The sequence below is a fragment of the Theropithecus gelada genome, chromosome 3 (assembly GCF_003255815.1).
Source record: "Theropithecus gelada isolate Dixy chromosome 3, Tgel_1.0, whole genome shotgun sequence".
Taxonomy (NCBI): Eukaryota; Metazoa; Chordata; class Mammalia; order Primates; family Cercopithecidae; genus Theropithecus; species Theropithecus gelada.
Window position 1 is genome coordinate 8,859,450 of NC_037670.1, and position 13,050 is coordinate 8,872,499.

At 49.6% G+C, this 13,050-nt stretch overlaps 1 protein-coding gene across 2 annotated transcripts in view; it reads right to left on the reverse strand.

The window, feature by feature from the left end:
* Positions 1–10,553: 10,553 nt before the first annotated feature.
* LIMK1 (LIM domain kinase 1) overlaps positions 10,554–13,050 on the reverse strand; it is a 35,047-nt gene continuing 32,550 nt past the window's right edge. For both annotated transcript variants that reach the window (XM_025380817.1, XM_025380818.1), the window contains 3 exons: positions 12,436–12,491; positions 12,037–12,194; positions 10,554–11,947 (listed from right to left, as the gene is read on the reverse strand). In XM_025380817.1, coding sequence (XP_025236602.1) covers positions 11,785–11,947; positions 12,037–12,194; positions 12,436–12,491 — 377 coding nt within the window. In that variant the 3' untranslated portion in view covers positions 10,554–11,784. The remainder of the gene's footprint in view (positions 11,948–12,036; positions 12,195–12,435; positions 12,492–13,050) is intronic.

Sequence of the window (13,050 nt, forward strand, 5' to 3'; positions counted from 1 at the left end):
TTAAAGGCCAGGAACAGTGGCTCACATCTGTAATCCCAGCAGTTTGGGAGGCCAAGGCAGGTGGATCACCTGAGGTCAGGAGTTCGAGACCAACCTGACCAACATGGTGAAACCCCATCTCTACTAAAATACAAAATTAACCAGGCATGGTGGTGGGCGTCCACGATCTCGGCTCACTGCAACCTCCACCTCCCAAGTTCAAGCAATTCTCCTGCCTCAGCCTCCTGAGTAGCTGGGATTACAGGCATCTGTAACAAGACTCCACTCTCGAGAAAAAAGAAAGAAAAAAAGAAAAAGGTGGCTCACGTCTGTAATCCCAGTACTTTGGGAGGCTGAGGCAAGAGGATTGCTTGAGCCCAGGAGTTCAAGGCTGCAGCGAGCTATGACCGCACCACTACACTGTAGCCTGGGTTGACAGAGCCAGACCCTGTCTCATGAAAACAAAGAAAGAAAAGAAAAAAAGAAAAGAAAGAAAGAAAGTGCCAAATTGTTTCTCAATGCAGTTCTAGTGATTTATGGTGTCATTTGCATTATATCAGATTGTTCGTTGTCCAGATCTTTTTAATTTTTTACAGACTAACAGGTACAATACAGTATCTTACTGTGGTACTATCTTACTGTGTTTCCCTGATTTCCTCTATAGGTGAGCATCTTTACTTGTTTATTGCCGTGAGCTGAGATTGCGCCACTGCTCTCCAACCTGGGCAACAGAGTGAGACTCTATCTCAAAAAAAAAAAACAAAACAAAAGGATACAGTAAAACAGCCAGCCCCCAAACCCACCAACGGTGATGGAAGTGAACTCTGGTCGTCCTCACTGCTCATTATATACGAATTAAAATATATTAGCTCACTGCAACCTCTGACTCCTAGGTCCAAGTGATCCTCCTGCCTCAGCCTCCTGAGTAGCTGGAATTACAGTGATCTGTCCCAAAGTGCTGGGATTACAGTCATGAACCTCCACATCTGGCTTTTTTTTTTTTTTTTTTTTTAATTTATAGAGGAAAAGGCTGGGCCACGTGCTGTGGTGGCTTTCATGTGTAATCCTAGCACTTTGGGAGGCCGAGACAGGCAGATAACTTGAGGCCAGGAGTTTGAGACCAGCCTGACCAACATGGTAAAACGCCATCTCCACAAAAAATACACAGATTAGCCAGATGTGGTGGCTGGCGCTTGCAATTCTAGCTACTTGGGAAGCTGAGGCAGGAGAATCACTTGAACTCAGGAGGTGGAGGTTGCAGTGAGCTGAGATTGCACCACTGCACTCCAGACTGGGTGACAGAGTGAAACTCTGTCTCAAAAAAATAAAAAATAGTATCATTTAAATCCCCAAATAGAATAATTGACTTTTTTTTTTTTCCCTGTGCCACCACACCTGGCTAATTTTTGTATTTTTAGTAGATATGGGGGTTTACATTATGTTGGCCAGGCTGGTCTCGAACTTCTGATCTCAGGTGATCCACCTGCCTCTGCCTCTCAAAGTGCTGGGATTACAGGCGTGAACCACCAAACCCAGCTGAGTTTGGAGCTTTAAATAAAAGAGATCCAGGTCAGGCGCGGTGGCTCACGCCTGTAATCCCAGCACTTTGGGAGGCCAAGGTGGGTGGATCACAAGGTCAGGAGATCAAGACCATCCCGGCTAACACGGTGAAACCCCGTCTCTACTAAAAATACAAAAAATTAGCCAGGCGCGATGGTGGGCTCCTGTAGTCCCAGCTACTCGGGAGGTTGAGGCAGGAAAATGGCGTGAACCTGGTACCGCAGCCGAGACCGCACCACTGCACTCCAGCCTGGGCGACAGAGCGAGACTCCGTCAAAAAAAATAAAATAAAAGAGATCCACCAGCATAAGTCCCAGCTGAATGACCTATTGATCGTTAAAGGTTGCCCTGTTTATGGAAGACTTACCAATACTTGAAAAATGGCTTTAATTTGGTATTGGCATGTTGGACCTTCATTAAGGTAGAGTTTTAAAGCTTTTTGTGAGCAGTTTGGGACCAATCCCAGAAGGAAATGTAGCACATTTTATATGCACATGATTTCTCTACTGTGTTAACTCTACAGCTTTTAAAACATTTTTATTTTTAGAGACAGGATCTTGCCATGTTGTCCATGCTGGTCTCAAACCCCTGAGCTCAGCAATTTGCCAGTCTCAGCCCCACAAAGTGCTGGGATTACAGGCAGGAGCCAGTATGCCCGGCCAAGAAATTATATAATGTTTTAAAAGCCATATTAATTTGTGTAAAACAACCAGCTCTGTTATAAAGTCTCATGAAAAGCCTTCATAATTTGCTTTAGTATTTAAGTGGTGCTTTTGCAGTGGAAATTATTATTAAAGTCATATATAACTCCAACAAAAACATAGTTTGATTGTATTACAAAGTACTGTATTGATTTGCCAAAATTTTGTAATTTGGAAAAGGTATTACCTTCTTTAGATCCGTATTTCTAAAACACTCTGTGATTTACAATGCTATATTCTAGGCTGATTATATTAACTGAAAAATATTACCTAAATACTGCTGCACTCTACATTTAAACAGAGGAACCATTGTTCACCTCTTTTTATAGCATTTTTTATTTGCTAACCTCATAAAATTTCTATGTGTCAAAATCACACTTCTGTAATTGCCAAAGCATGAGCTATTAGATTATTTGAATGTAATTGGGTTTTGAAGTAATTGTGACCACAAAACAGTCTTATAAAAGGAGATTTATATATTATGTAACTTATAAATCAACTACAGCATGAATTCCAGGTGCTTAATGCTTTTAATAATATGATGTCACAGCCAGGGGAAAAACTCTACTTACGCTAATCACTAAAATCACTGCAGTGGTTTTTTATTTATAGGAAATCATTATTTCCGATGACTGAAGGCCAGGTGCTATCTTAAAAACAATGTAGTAAATGAATTTTGTTTCACATTTCAGGGCAAGTAATTGTCAGCCATTAAACGGTATTTTTGAGGCCAGGTGCAGTGTCTCACACGACTGTAATTGCAGCACTTGGGAGGTTGAGGTGGGTTGATCACCTGAGGTCAGGGGTTCGAGACCAGCCTGGCCAATATGGTGAAACCCTGTCTCTACTAAAAATACAAAAATTAGCTGGGCATGGTGTGCACATCTGAATCCCAGCTACTTCAGAGGCTGAGGCATGAGAATTGCTTGAACCCAGGAGGTGATGGTTGCAGTGAGCCAAGATTGTGCCACTGCACTCCAGCCTGGGCAACAGAGCAAGATCCTTTCTCAAAACAAAAAAAAAAAGTACCCAGTTTCAGGTATTCCTTCCTTCCTTCCTTCCTTCCTTCCTTCCTTCCTTCCTTCCTTCCTTCCTTCCTTCCTTCCTTCCTTCCTTCCTCCCTCCCTCCCTCCTTTCCTTCCCTCCCTCCCTCCCTCCTTTCCTTCCCTCCCTCCCTGCCTCCTTTCCTTCCCTCCCTCCCTGCCTCCTTCTTCTTTTCCTCCTTCTTCTCCTCCTCTTCCTCCTCCTCCTCTTCCTTTTATTTTTTTGAGACAGAGGCTTGCTCTTTCACCCAGGCTGGAGTCCAGTGGTGCAATTTAGGCTGACTGCCACCTCTGCCTACCAGGTTCAAGTGGTCCTCTTGCCTCGGCCTCCCAAGTAGCTGGGATTACAGGCACGCACCCAGCTAATTTAATTACACCACCAAGCCCAGCTAATTTTTGTATTTTTAGCAGAGACAGGGTTTTGCCATGTTGGCCAGGCTGGTCTTAAACTCCTGACCTCAAGTGATCCACCTGCCTTGATCTCGCAAAGTGCTCGGATTACAGATGTGAGCCACTGCACGTGGCCTGAAAGACTTAATATTATTGCGATGTCAATATTCCAATACTCCCCAGTTCGCATATAGATATAAACCAATCCCTATCAAAATCCTCAGCTGGACCAGAAGCAGCAGCTCATGCCTGTAATTCCATTGCTGTGGGAGGCTGAGGCAGGAGGATCACTTGACGCCAGGAGTTCGAGACCAGCCTGGCTAACATGGTGAAACCCCATCTCTACTAAAAATATGAAAAATTTGCTGGGTGTGGTGGCAGGCGCCCATGCTTACCAGCTACTTAGGAGGTTGAGGCAGAATCGCTTGAACCCGGGAGGCAGAGGTTGCAGTGAGGCGAGGTTGCACCATTGCACTCCAGCCTGGGAGACAGAGCAAGAGTCCGTCTCAAAAAAAAAAAAAAAAAAAAATGAGCCTGGGAGATCAGGAGTTCGAGACCATGTCTCTACAAAAATTAAAAATCAGCAGGGCATGGTGGCATGTCTCTGTATTCCCTGCTACTCAGGACACTGAGATGAGAGGATCACTTGAACCGAGGAGTTCCAGGCTGCAGTGAGCTGGGGCGGTGCCACTGCACTCCAGTCTGGGTGATAGAGTGACATCTCATGTCTAAAGAAACAAACAAATCCCCAGTTGGCTTGTTTTCAGAAATTGACAAGCTCATCCTAAAAATTCATGCAGAGGCCGGGCATGGTGGTTCACATCTGTAATCCCAGCATTTTGGAGCCTGAGATGGGTGGATCACTTGAGGTGAGGAGTTGGAGACCAGCCTGGACAACATGGTGAAACCCCGTCTGTACTAAAAATACAAAAATTAGCTGGGCGTGGTGGTGCATGCCTCTAGTCCCAGCTACTTGGGAGGCTAAGTTGGGAGAATTGCTTGAACCCAGGAGGCAGAGGTTGCAGTGAGCTGAGATCTCGGCACTGCACTTCAGCCTGGGTGACAGAGCGGGACCTTGTCTGAAAAAAAAAAAAAAAAAATCATGTGAAATTCAAGGGACTTCAAATAGCCAAAACAATCTAGAAAAAGAAAAAGCTGGAAGATTCACATTTCTCAATTTCAAAAGTTACGACAAAGCTACCATAATGAAGACAATTAGTATTGATACAGGCCTACAGGTAAGCCCCCAAATTGTGATTAGCCTGAGAGGGTTTGTGGTTTCACTCAAAGAATTCAAGGGTAAGCTGGTGGTGTTAAACAGCAATCTTTTATTGAACCAGAGCTGCTCCTTGCAAAGTAGGACTTAACTCATAAGCAATGCACCCAGGGCTGCGTTTGTGGGCAGTTGGCTAGGTGTAAGTTTTTTTCTTTTTTTTTGAGATGGAGTCTTGCTCTGTCGCCCAGGCTGGAGTGCAATAGCATGATCTTGGCTCACTGTAACCTCTGCCTCCCAGGTTAAAGTGATTCTCCTGCCTCAGCCTCCCAAGTAGCTGGGATTACAGGTGTGGGCCAACACACCCAGCTAATTTTTGTATTTTTTTGGTAGAGACAGGGCTTTGCCAAGTTGGCCAGGCTGGTCTCAAACTCCTGGCCTCAAGGGATCCTGTCTTGGCCTCCCAAAATGTTGGGATTACAGGCGTGATCCACCGCGCCCGGACTCTTCTTTTTTTGAGATAGCATCTTGCTCTGTTGCCCAGGCTGGAGTGCAATGGTACAATCTGGCTCATCGTAGCCTCGACATCATGGGTTCAACCAATCCTCCTGCCTCAGCCTCCCAAACAGCTGGAACCACAGGTATGTGCCACCACACCTAGCTAATTTCTTTCTCTTTTTTTTTTTTGAGACAGTGTCTTGCTCTCTCACCCAGGCTAGCACGATCTCAGCTCACTGCAACCTCCGCCTCCCAAGTTCAAGCAATTCTCCTGCCTCAGCCTCCCAAGTAGCTGGGATTACATGCACCCGCCACCACACCCATCTAATTTTTGTATTTTTAGTAGAGACAGGGTTTCACCGTCTTGGCCAGGCTGGTCTGAAACTCCTGACCTCGTGATCCACCTGCCTCGGCCTCCCAAAGTGCTGGGATTAAAGGCATAAACCACCACGCCCAGCCTAATTTCTATTTATTTATTTATTTATTTATTTATTTATTTATTTATTTGAGATGGAGTCTAGCTCTATCGCCCAGGTTGGAGTGCAGTGGCGTGATCTCAGCTCACTGCAAGCTCTGCTTCCTGGGTTCACGCCATTCTCCTGCCTCAGCCTCCCAAGTAGCTGGGACTACAGGCGCCTGCCACCACACCAGCTAATTTTTTGTATTTTTAGTAAAGACGGGGTTTCACCATGTTAGCCAGGATGGTCTCAATCTCCTGACCTCGTGATCCACCCGCCTTGGCCTCCCAAAGTGCTGGGATTACAGGTGTGAGCCACCGTGCCCGACTCTTTTTTTCAAAAGTAGAGATGGGGGTCTCCCTAAATTGTCCAGGCTGGCTTAAACTCCTGGGCTCAAGGGATCCTCCTGCCTCAGCCTTCCAAAATGTTGGGATTACAGGCGTGAGCCACTGCACCCAGCCCCTAGTGGCTCTTTTCTTTTCTTTCTTGTGATATTCCTTCTGGAGGCTGCTGTGGGGACTCTGAAGTAGCCCTACGAAGAGGCCCATGAGATAAACTGAGACCTCCTACCAGTGAAACTGTGCCCCAAAGAGTTAAAGAAACCAATGACTAGCAGAAATTTTCCAGTTTGCAGGATGGCAGATAAAAAAAGAAACGACTTGCAGAAATGCTGAAATTCATCTGCTGGTGGGATTAACAGGCTGGCTGAAATAGATTGTAACCAATATGGCCAACTGCAGTTTGCACAGAACAAGCTTGCTAATGTCACAGCGTGAATTTCCACTGCATGTTACATACTAACCACCCCCAGAATTTGCACATGCCCCCCATGAGGTAGCATGAATAGGGACTTGCGCATGCCTGAGCACTTTCCAGGCCTCCTCTTTCCTTCCACCAATCACCTAATCTCAGAATCCACTCCCTAAACCTTTCCTAATAAAATGACTGCCCTAAAGCTGGCACAGGGAGACAGATTTGAGCTAGCCTTAGACTTCTGTCTCCTTATTGGTTGACTTGCAATAAAGCTATTCTTTTCTCAAAAGCCTGGTGTCAGCTGGGTGTGGTGGCTCATGAGTGTAAGCCTAGCACTTGGGGAGGTCGAGGCAGGATGATCATTTGAGCCTTGGAGTTCCAGACCAGCCGGGACAACATAGCGAGACCTCAAGTTTAAAAACAAAAAACTAGCCAGGTGTGGTTGCCCACGCCTGTAATCCCAGCACTTTGAGAGGCTGAGGCAGGTGGATCACTTGAGGTCAGGAGTTTGAGACCAGCCTGGCCAACAGGGTGAAACCCTGTCTCTACTAAAGATACAAAAATTAGCCTGGTGTGGTGGCACACGCCTGTAGTCCCAGCTACTAGGGAGGCTGAGGCACGAGAATCGCTTGAACCTGGGAGGCAGAGGTTGCAGTGGGCCGAGATTGCGCCACTGCACTCCAGTCCGGGTGACAGAATGAGATTCTGTCTCAATAAATAAATAAATAATAAAAATGAACAAACAAAAGCCTGGTGTCATAGTATTGGCTTGTAGCACATTGGCTCAAGCCTGTTTTGCTCTGTAGAATCAACTGCTAGCACCAAATTGCCCGCCATGTGAGTGTGAGCCACACAGGAGGGTTCTTGGAAGGGACTTTCAGCCCCAGTTACACCCTCAAAGGACTGCAGCCCCAGGAGAGACCCCCACATCCAAATCCTCCACCCAAATGACTACCAAATTTTTGACAAACAGAAATCATGAGCAATGAGTGACCACTGTTAATTTAAGCGGTTACCTCTCCCCTTCAATCCCCCCGCCGAGGGTGGTAGCTCTCTCCTGCAATCATCTCTGGGTTACCTAAGTATCCACTTTTGGCCTTTCCTCTATCTTTCAACAGCTATGTAAAAAATTTCTTGAATTAAATGCGGCTAAGCATGGAGGCTCATGCCTGTAATCCCAGCAGTTTGGGAGGCCCAGGAGACTGCTTTGAGCCCAGGAGTTTGAGGCCAGCCTAGGCAAGACAGTGAGACCTTGCCTTTAAATTTTTATTTTGAGATGGAATTTCACTTTTGTCACCTAGGCTGGAGTGCAATGGCGTGATCTCGGCTAACTGCAACCTCCGCCTGCCAGGTTCAAGCGATTCTCCTGCCTCAGCCTCCCGAGTACCTGGGATTACAGGTGCCTGCTGCCACATGCGGCTCATTTTTGTATTTTTAGTAGAGATGGGGTTTCACCATGTTGGCCAGGCTGGTCTTGAACTCCCGACCTCAGGTGATCCGCCCGCCTTGGCCTCCCAAAGTGCTGGAATTACAGGCGTGAGTCACGGCGCCTGGCTTCTCAAACATTTTTTTTTTTTTTTTTTAATTAACTTGGTGTGGTGGTGTGCATCTATAGTCTCAGGTACCTGAGAAGCTGAGGCAGGAGGATTGCTCGACCCTGGGATGTTGAGGCGGCAGTGAGCCATGATTGTGCCACTGCAGTCCAGCCTGGGTGACAGAGTGAGACCTGTCTCAAAACAACAAAACAGAAACAAAAAAAAACAAATTAAATGCCCTATATTTGCAATACGTAGTGTGTTTTTAAATTTTTTTATTTTTGAGACAAGGTCTTGCTGTGTCATTCAGGCTGGAGTGCAGTGGTATGATCACAGCTCACTGCAGCCTTGACCTCCCAGGCTCAAGCGATCCTCCTCCCTCAGCCTCTCAGTAGCTGGTACTACAGGCACACACCACAGCATCTCGATAATTTTTTTATTTTTGGGGTAAAAACAGGGTCTTGCTATGTTGCCCAGGCTGATCTTGAACTCCTGGCCTCAAGTGATCCTTCCACCTCGGCCTCCTAAAGCACTGGGATTATAGGTGTGAGCCATCATGTGCAGCCCATCTTCTCGATAGGACCCTTTAGTTTTGTTTTGTTTAAGATGGAGTTTCGCTCTTGTTGCCCAGGCTGAAGTGCAATGGTGCGATCTCAGCTCACTGCAACTTCCTCCTTCCAGGTTCAAGCGATTCTCCTACCTCAGCCTCCCGAGTAGCTGGGATTACAGGCATGCACCACAGCACCTGGCTAATTTTTTTAAAATTTTTAGTAGAGACGGGGTTTCTCCATGTTGGTCAAGCTGGTCTTGAACCCCTGACCTCAGATGATCCGCCCACCTCGGCCTCCCAAAGTGTTGGGATTACAGGCGTGAACTACCGTGCCTGGCCAGGGCTCTTTAGTTTTACAAGAAAACATTAAGTACGAAAGCAGTACCTCCTGAATATGCGCGGCCCTCCAAAACCCAGCTTTTGAAGAATCTTCACTTGGCCCGCCTGGGCCACCACCTCAGCTCCACCTAAAACTGAGCTGTGCTCTCTTCCCCGCTCCATCCCTGCTATTTTTTTTTTTTTTTTTTTTTTTGAGACAGGATCTTGTTTTGTTGCCCAGGCTGGAGTGCAGTGGTGTAAACATGCCTCACTGCAGCCTTGATCTCTTGGACTCAAATGATCCTCCCACCTCAGCCTCCTGAATAGCTGAGACTATAGGTGCATGCTACCATGCCCAACTAATTATTATTATTATTATTTTTTGAGACGGAGTTTCACTTTTGTTGCCCAGGCTGGGGTGCAATGATGCGATCTTGGCTCACTGCAACCTCTGCCTCCTGGGTTCAAGCAATTCTCCTGCCTCAGCTTCCCAAGTAGCTGGGATTTCAGGCATGTGCCACCGCACCTGGCTAATTTTGTATTGTTAGCAGAGATGGGGTTTCATTATGTTGGCCAGGCTGGTCTCAAACTCCTGACCTCAGGTGATCCTCCTGCCTTGGCCTCCCAGAGTGCTGGGATTACAGGCGTGAGCCACTGTGTCTGGCTTGCCCAATTATTATTATTACTATTTTTTTGAAGACAAAGTCACACTCTGTTGCCCAGGCTGGAGTGCAATGGCACCATCTCTGCTCACTGCAACCTCTGCCTTTTGTGTTCAAGCGATTCTCCTGTCTCAGTCTCCCAAGTAGCTAGGACTACAGCCATGTGCTACCAAGCCCAGCTAATTTTTGTACATATATATGTGTGTGTGTGTATATATACACACACACACACTTTTTTTTTTTTTTTTGAGAGTCTCACTCTGCCGCCCAGGCTGGAGTACAGTGGCGCGATCTCCGCTCACTGTAAGCTCTGCCTCCCAGGTTCACGCCATTCTCCTGCCTCAGCCTCCCGAGTAGCTGGGACTACAGGCATCTGCCATCATGCCCGGCCAATTTTTTTGTACTTTGTTTAGTAGAGACGGGGTTTCACCATGTTAGCCAGGCTGGTCTCGAACTCCTGACCTCGTGATCCACCTGCCTCGGCCTCCCAAAGTGCTGGGATTACAGGCGTGAGCCACCGAGCCCGGCCTAATTGTATTTTTAGTAGAGACGAGTTTTCACCACGTTGGCCAGGCTGGTCTCAAACTCCTGACTTCAGCTGATCCATCTGCCTCGGCCTCCCAAAGTGCTGGGATTACAGGCGTGAGCCACCACACCTGGCCCCTGCCCAACTAATTTAAAAATATTTTTTGTAGAGACAGGATCTCACTATGTTGTCCAGACTGGTCTTGAACTCCTGGGCGTAAGGGATCGTCCTGTCTCAGCCTCCCAGAGTGCTGGGATTGCAGGCATGAGCCACCAAACACATCCTTGTCTTCTCATCAGGGAAGACTAACTCCTCTTATCTTTGACTGTTTCCCCAGGGCCCCAGACACACATCGCCACGCAGGACCTGGGTGGGGAGTACGGAATTTATTTTATTGTTCTGCGTCTGGGTTTGGTTCCTTGGACGTCACGGTTCCTGGATGGGGGTGGGTGGGTCCCACCTCCCTAAGTCATGGTCCCACGGGCCTGTCGGGATTGTTTTCCAGGTTCAAAGTGCACTGAGAAAGCTTCACAGTTTTAATACTTCTAGATGCTCAACTGAGGCAAAGTGACAAAATGGCCCTCCCACCCCCGCCCGCCACAAAAATAAAACCCCAAGCCCCTGGCAGCTGCTGCTGCAGCCGTATGAAAAAATAATACAAACTCTTCTTAAAAAATAGATTACACAGAGAAAACGCAGAGGACAGAGGGGCATGAGGAGGGGCAGGGAGCCTCGGGGCAGAGGCCCGGGAAGGAGCTCTGAGATGACTGCAGGGGTTGAGCTGCTGGTGGACACCTGCCCCGTCCACTGTGCCTATCCTCTCGCTGCCTGAGCCGGCTCCTGCCCATCAGCTCTGGCCCAGGCACTGCAGCTCCACGCTCCCTCAATGGACCCCCTTCACCCTGAGGCTTGGTACCTGCTTCTCACTAAAGTGGCTTTGAGAAAGAAACAAACAAAAAAAAGACCCAAAGCGGGAGAAGGGGCTGTTTGCTCAGCCATCGGGGACCTCCACCCCATGGGATCAGCCCTCTCTCTGCTTTGGGGGTTTGGAGAGTCCTCGATACCTGTTGCTACCTAGACACCCCCTGGGGGGAAAACGGGCCCCAGAATCCCCGTTTGGTTCCTGGGAACACAGACACCTGGGAACTTGGCCTCTGCCCTGATGTGCGCCCGCCCATGCACCCAAGCAGTACATGGGGCATGGTTCAGAGGCTGCCTCCTGGCCCAGCCTCCAGGGAGCTACGGACCAGACAGGTGGAGCGTGCACAGGGTGGCTGGGGCAGCAGCGTGTGGAAAGGGGCACAGCTCACACACGCCCTCCAGCTCATGCAAGGAGAAGCGAGAGGGGACAGCCCTGCCAAGACAGAGGTTACAGCAGGGCGAGGGCATGGTGTGTGTGTGCAGCTTGGCCGGCTCCGGGCCACGGCAGAGAGAAGGCAGGGGAAGCGGTCCACGGGGTGGGAGAAGGCAAGTCAGGACCTGGCTCTGAGGAGAAGCCCGGGCCCCCACTGTCCCAGTTGAGGGCCACCTCCCGTGGAGGAATCTGGTGGGGGTGGATTCCCTGGAGGTGGGGACAGGGGCGGCTGAGTGGCCCTGGCTCAGTCGGGGACCTCAGGGTGGGCAGGCAGTCCGCTCTCGCCGCGCCGGTAGGTCTCCCAGAAACCCCTGTCCAGCTGCTCCAGCTGCGGGCCCAGTGGCAGGTGGCCGGCCAGGTGCATGCGGAGGGTCTCCAGCCAGTGTTCCAGCTTCACGAAGGACGGCCTGGGTGACAGGTGGGTGGGGAAAGGTGGGTCTGGCTCTCCCAGGAATTGGCCCCGCCGTCCCCCAGGCCAGGGCCCCACCCCACTCACCTCTTCTCGGGGTCCAGATCGCAACAGCGCACGGTGATGGGGAAGAAGCTCGGGGGGCAGTTTGCAGGGCAGTAGCGGTCCAGGAAGCCTCGTACGTTGAGGCCAAAGTCCATGGTGCGGGGCAGGTAGTCGGGGTCTGCGTTCACCCGCCCGATGATCTGTCCGGCACAAGGCCCAGCAGTTACTCCAGGGGGGCCCTCAGCCTGGGCGTCTGGGTGCCATCCAGGTGGCTTGAGGGCAGGTGGCACCAGGCCTGGCTGCAGCCTGACTGCGGTACCTCACGGGGGCCAGCCCATGCCTTGCTGTGGGCAGCCTTCCTGGCCTGAAGCCCCTGCAGATGCTGAGCCTGCAGCCTGGGTGAGTGGGGAGGAGCCCAGGCTTCAACACCCCTGGACCTACCTCGCACAGGACGATCCCAAAGGAGAACACATCCACCTTCTCATCATAGCTGCGGCCTGGACAAAGAGACCGACTGTCAACAGATGAACACATGGGGGTGCCAGGGATGCCAAAAGGCAGGGGACCGGGCCAGCTGGGAGGATGCGCCGGTCGGGAGGTCCAGGCCCAGGAGGCAGATGCCGGCAACCTCCTTGGGAACCCAGGCTTAGGCTCTTTCCCCCAACCCCACCAGGTCTGAGCAAGCCTTTGGGAGCTCTGAGGAGCAAGGGGCAGAGGCCTGGACAAGGAGTTCTAGGCACCGATCAGCTGCGTGACTTTGGGCAGGTCATGAACTCTGTGCTGGTCCTAAAAGGCAACCATGTCAGGTCTCTGGAATCCGTGAATGTTACTGGATCAGAAAAAGGGTCTTTTGCAGATGGGATTAAGTTAAGGATCTGGAGATGAGATGATGCTGGATGATCTGGGTGGGCCCCAAATGCCACTGCAAATGCCCTCTTGAGAGAGACACAGAGAAGACACAGCAGAAGAGGAGGAGGTAGCCCTGTGAAGACGGGGGTAGAGACTGGAATGATGCGGCCACAAGCCCAGGAATACAAAACCACCAGAAGCTGGAAG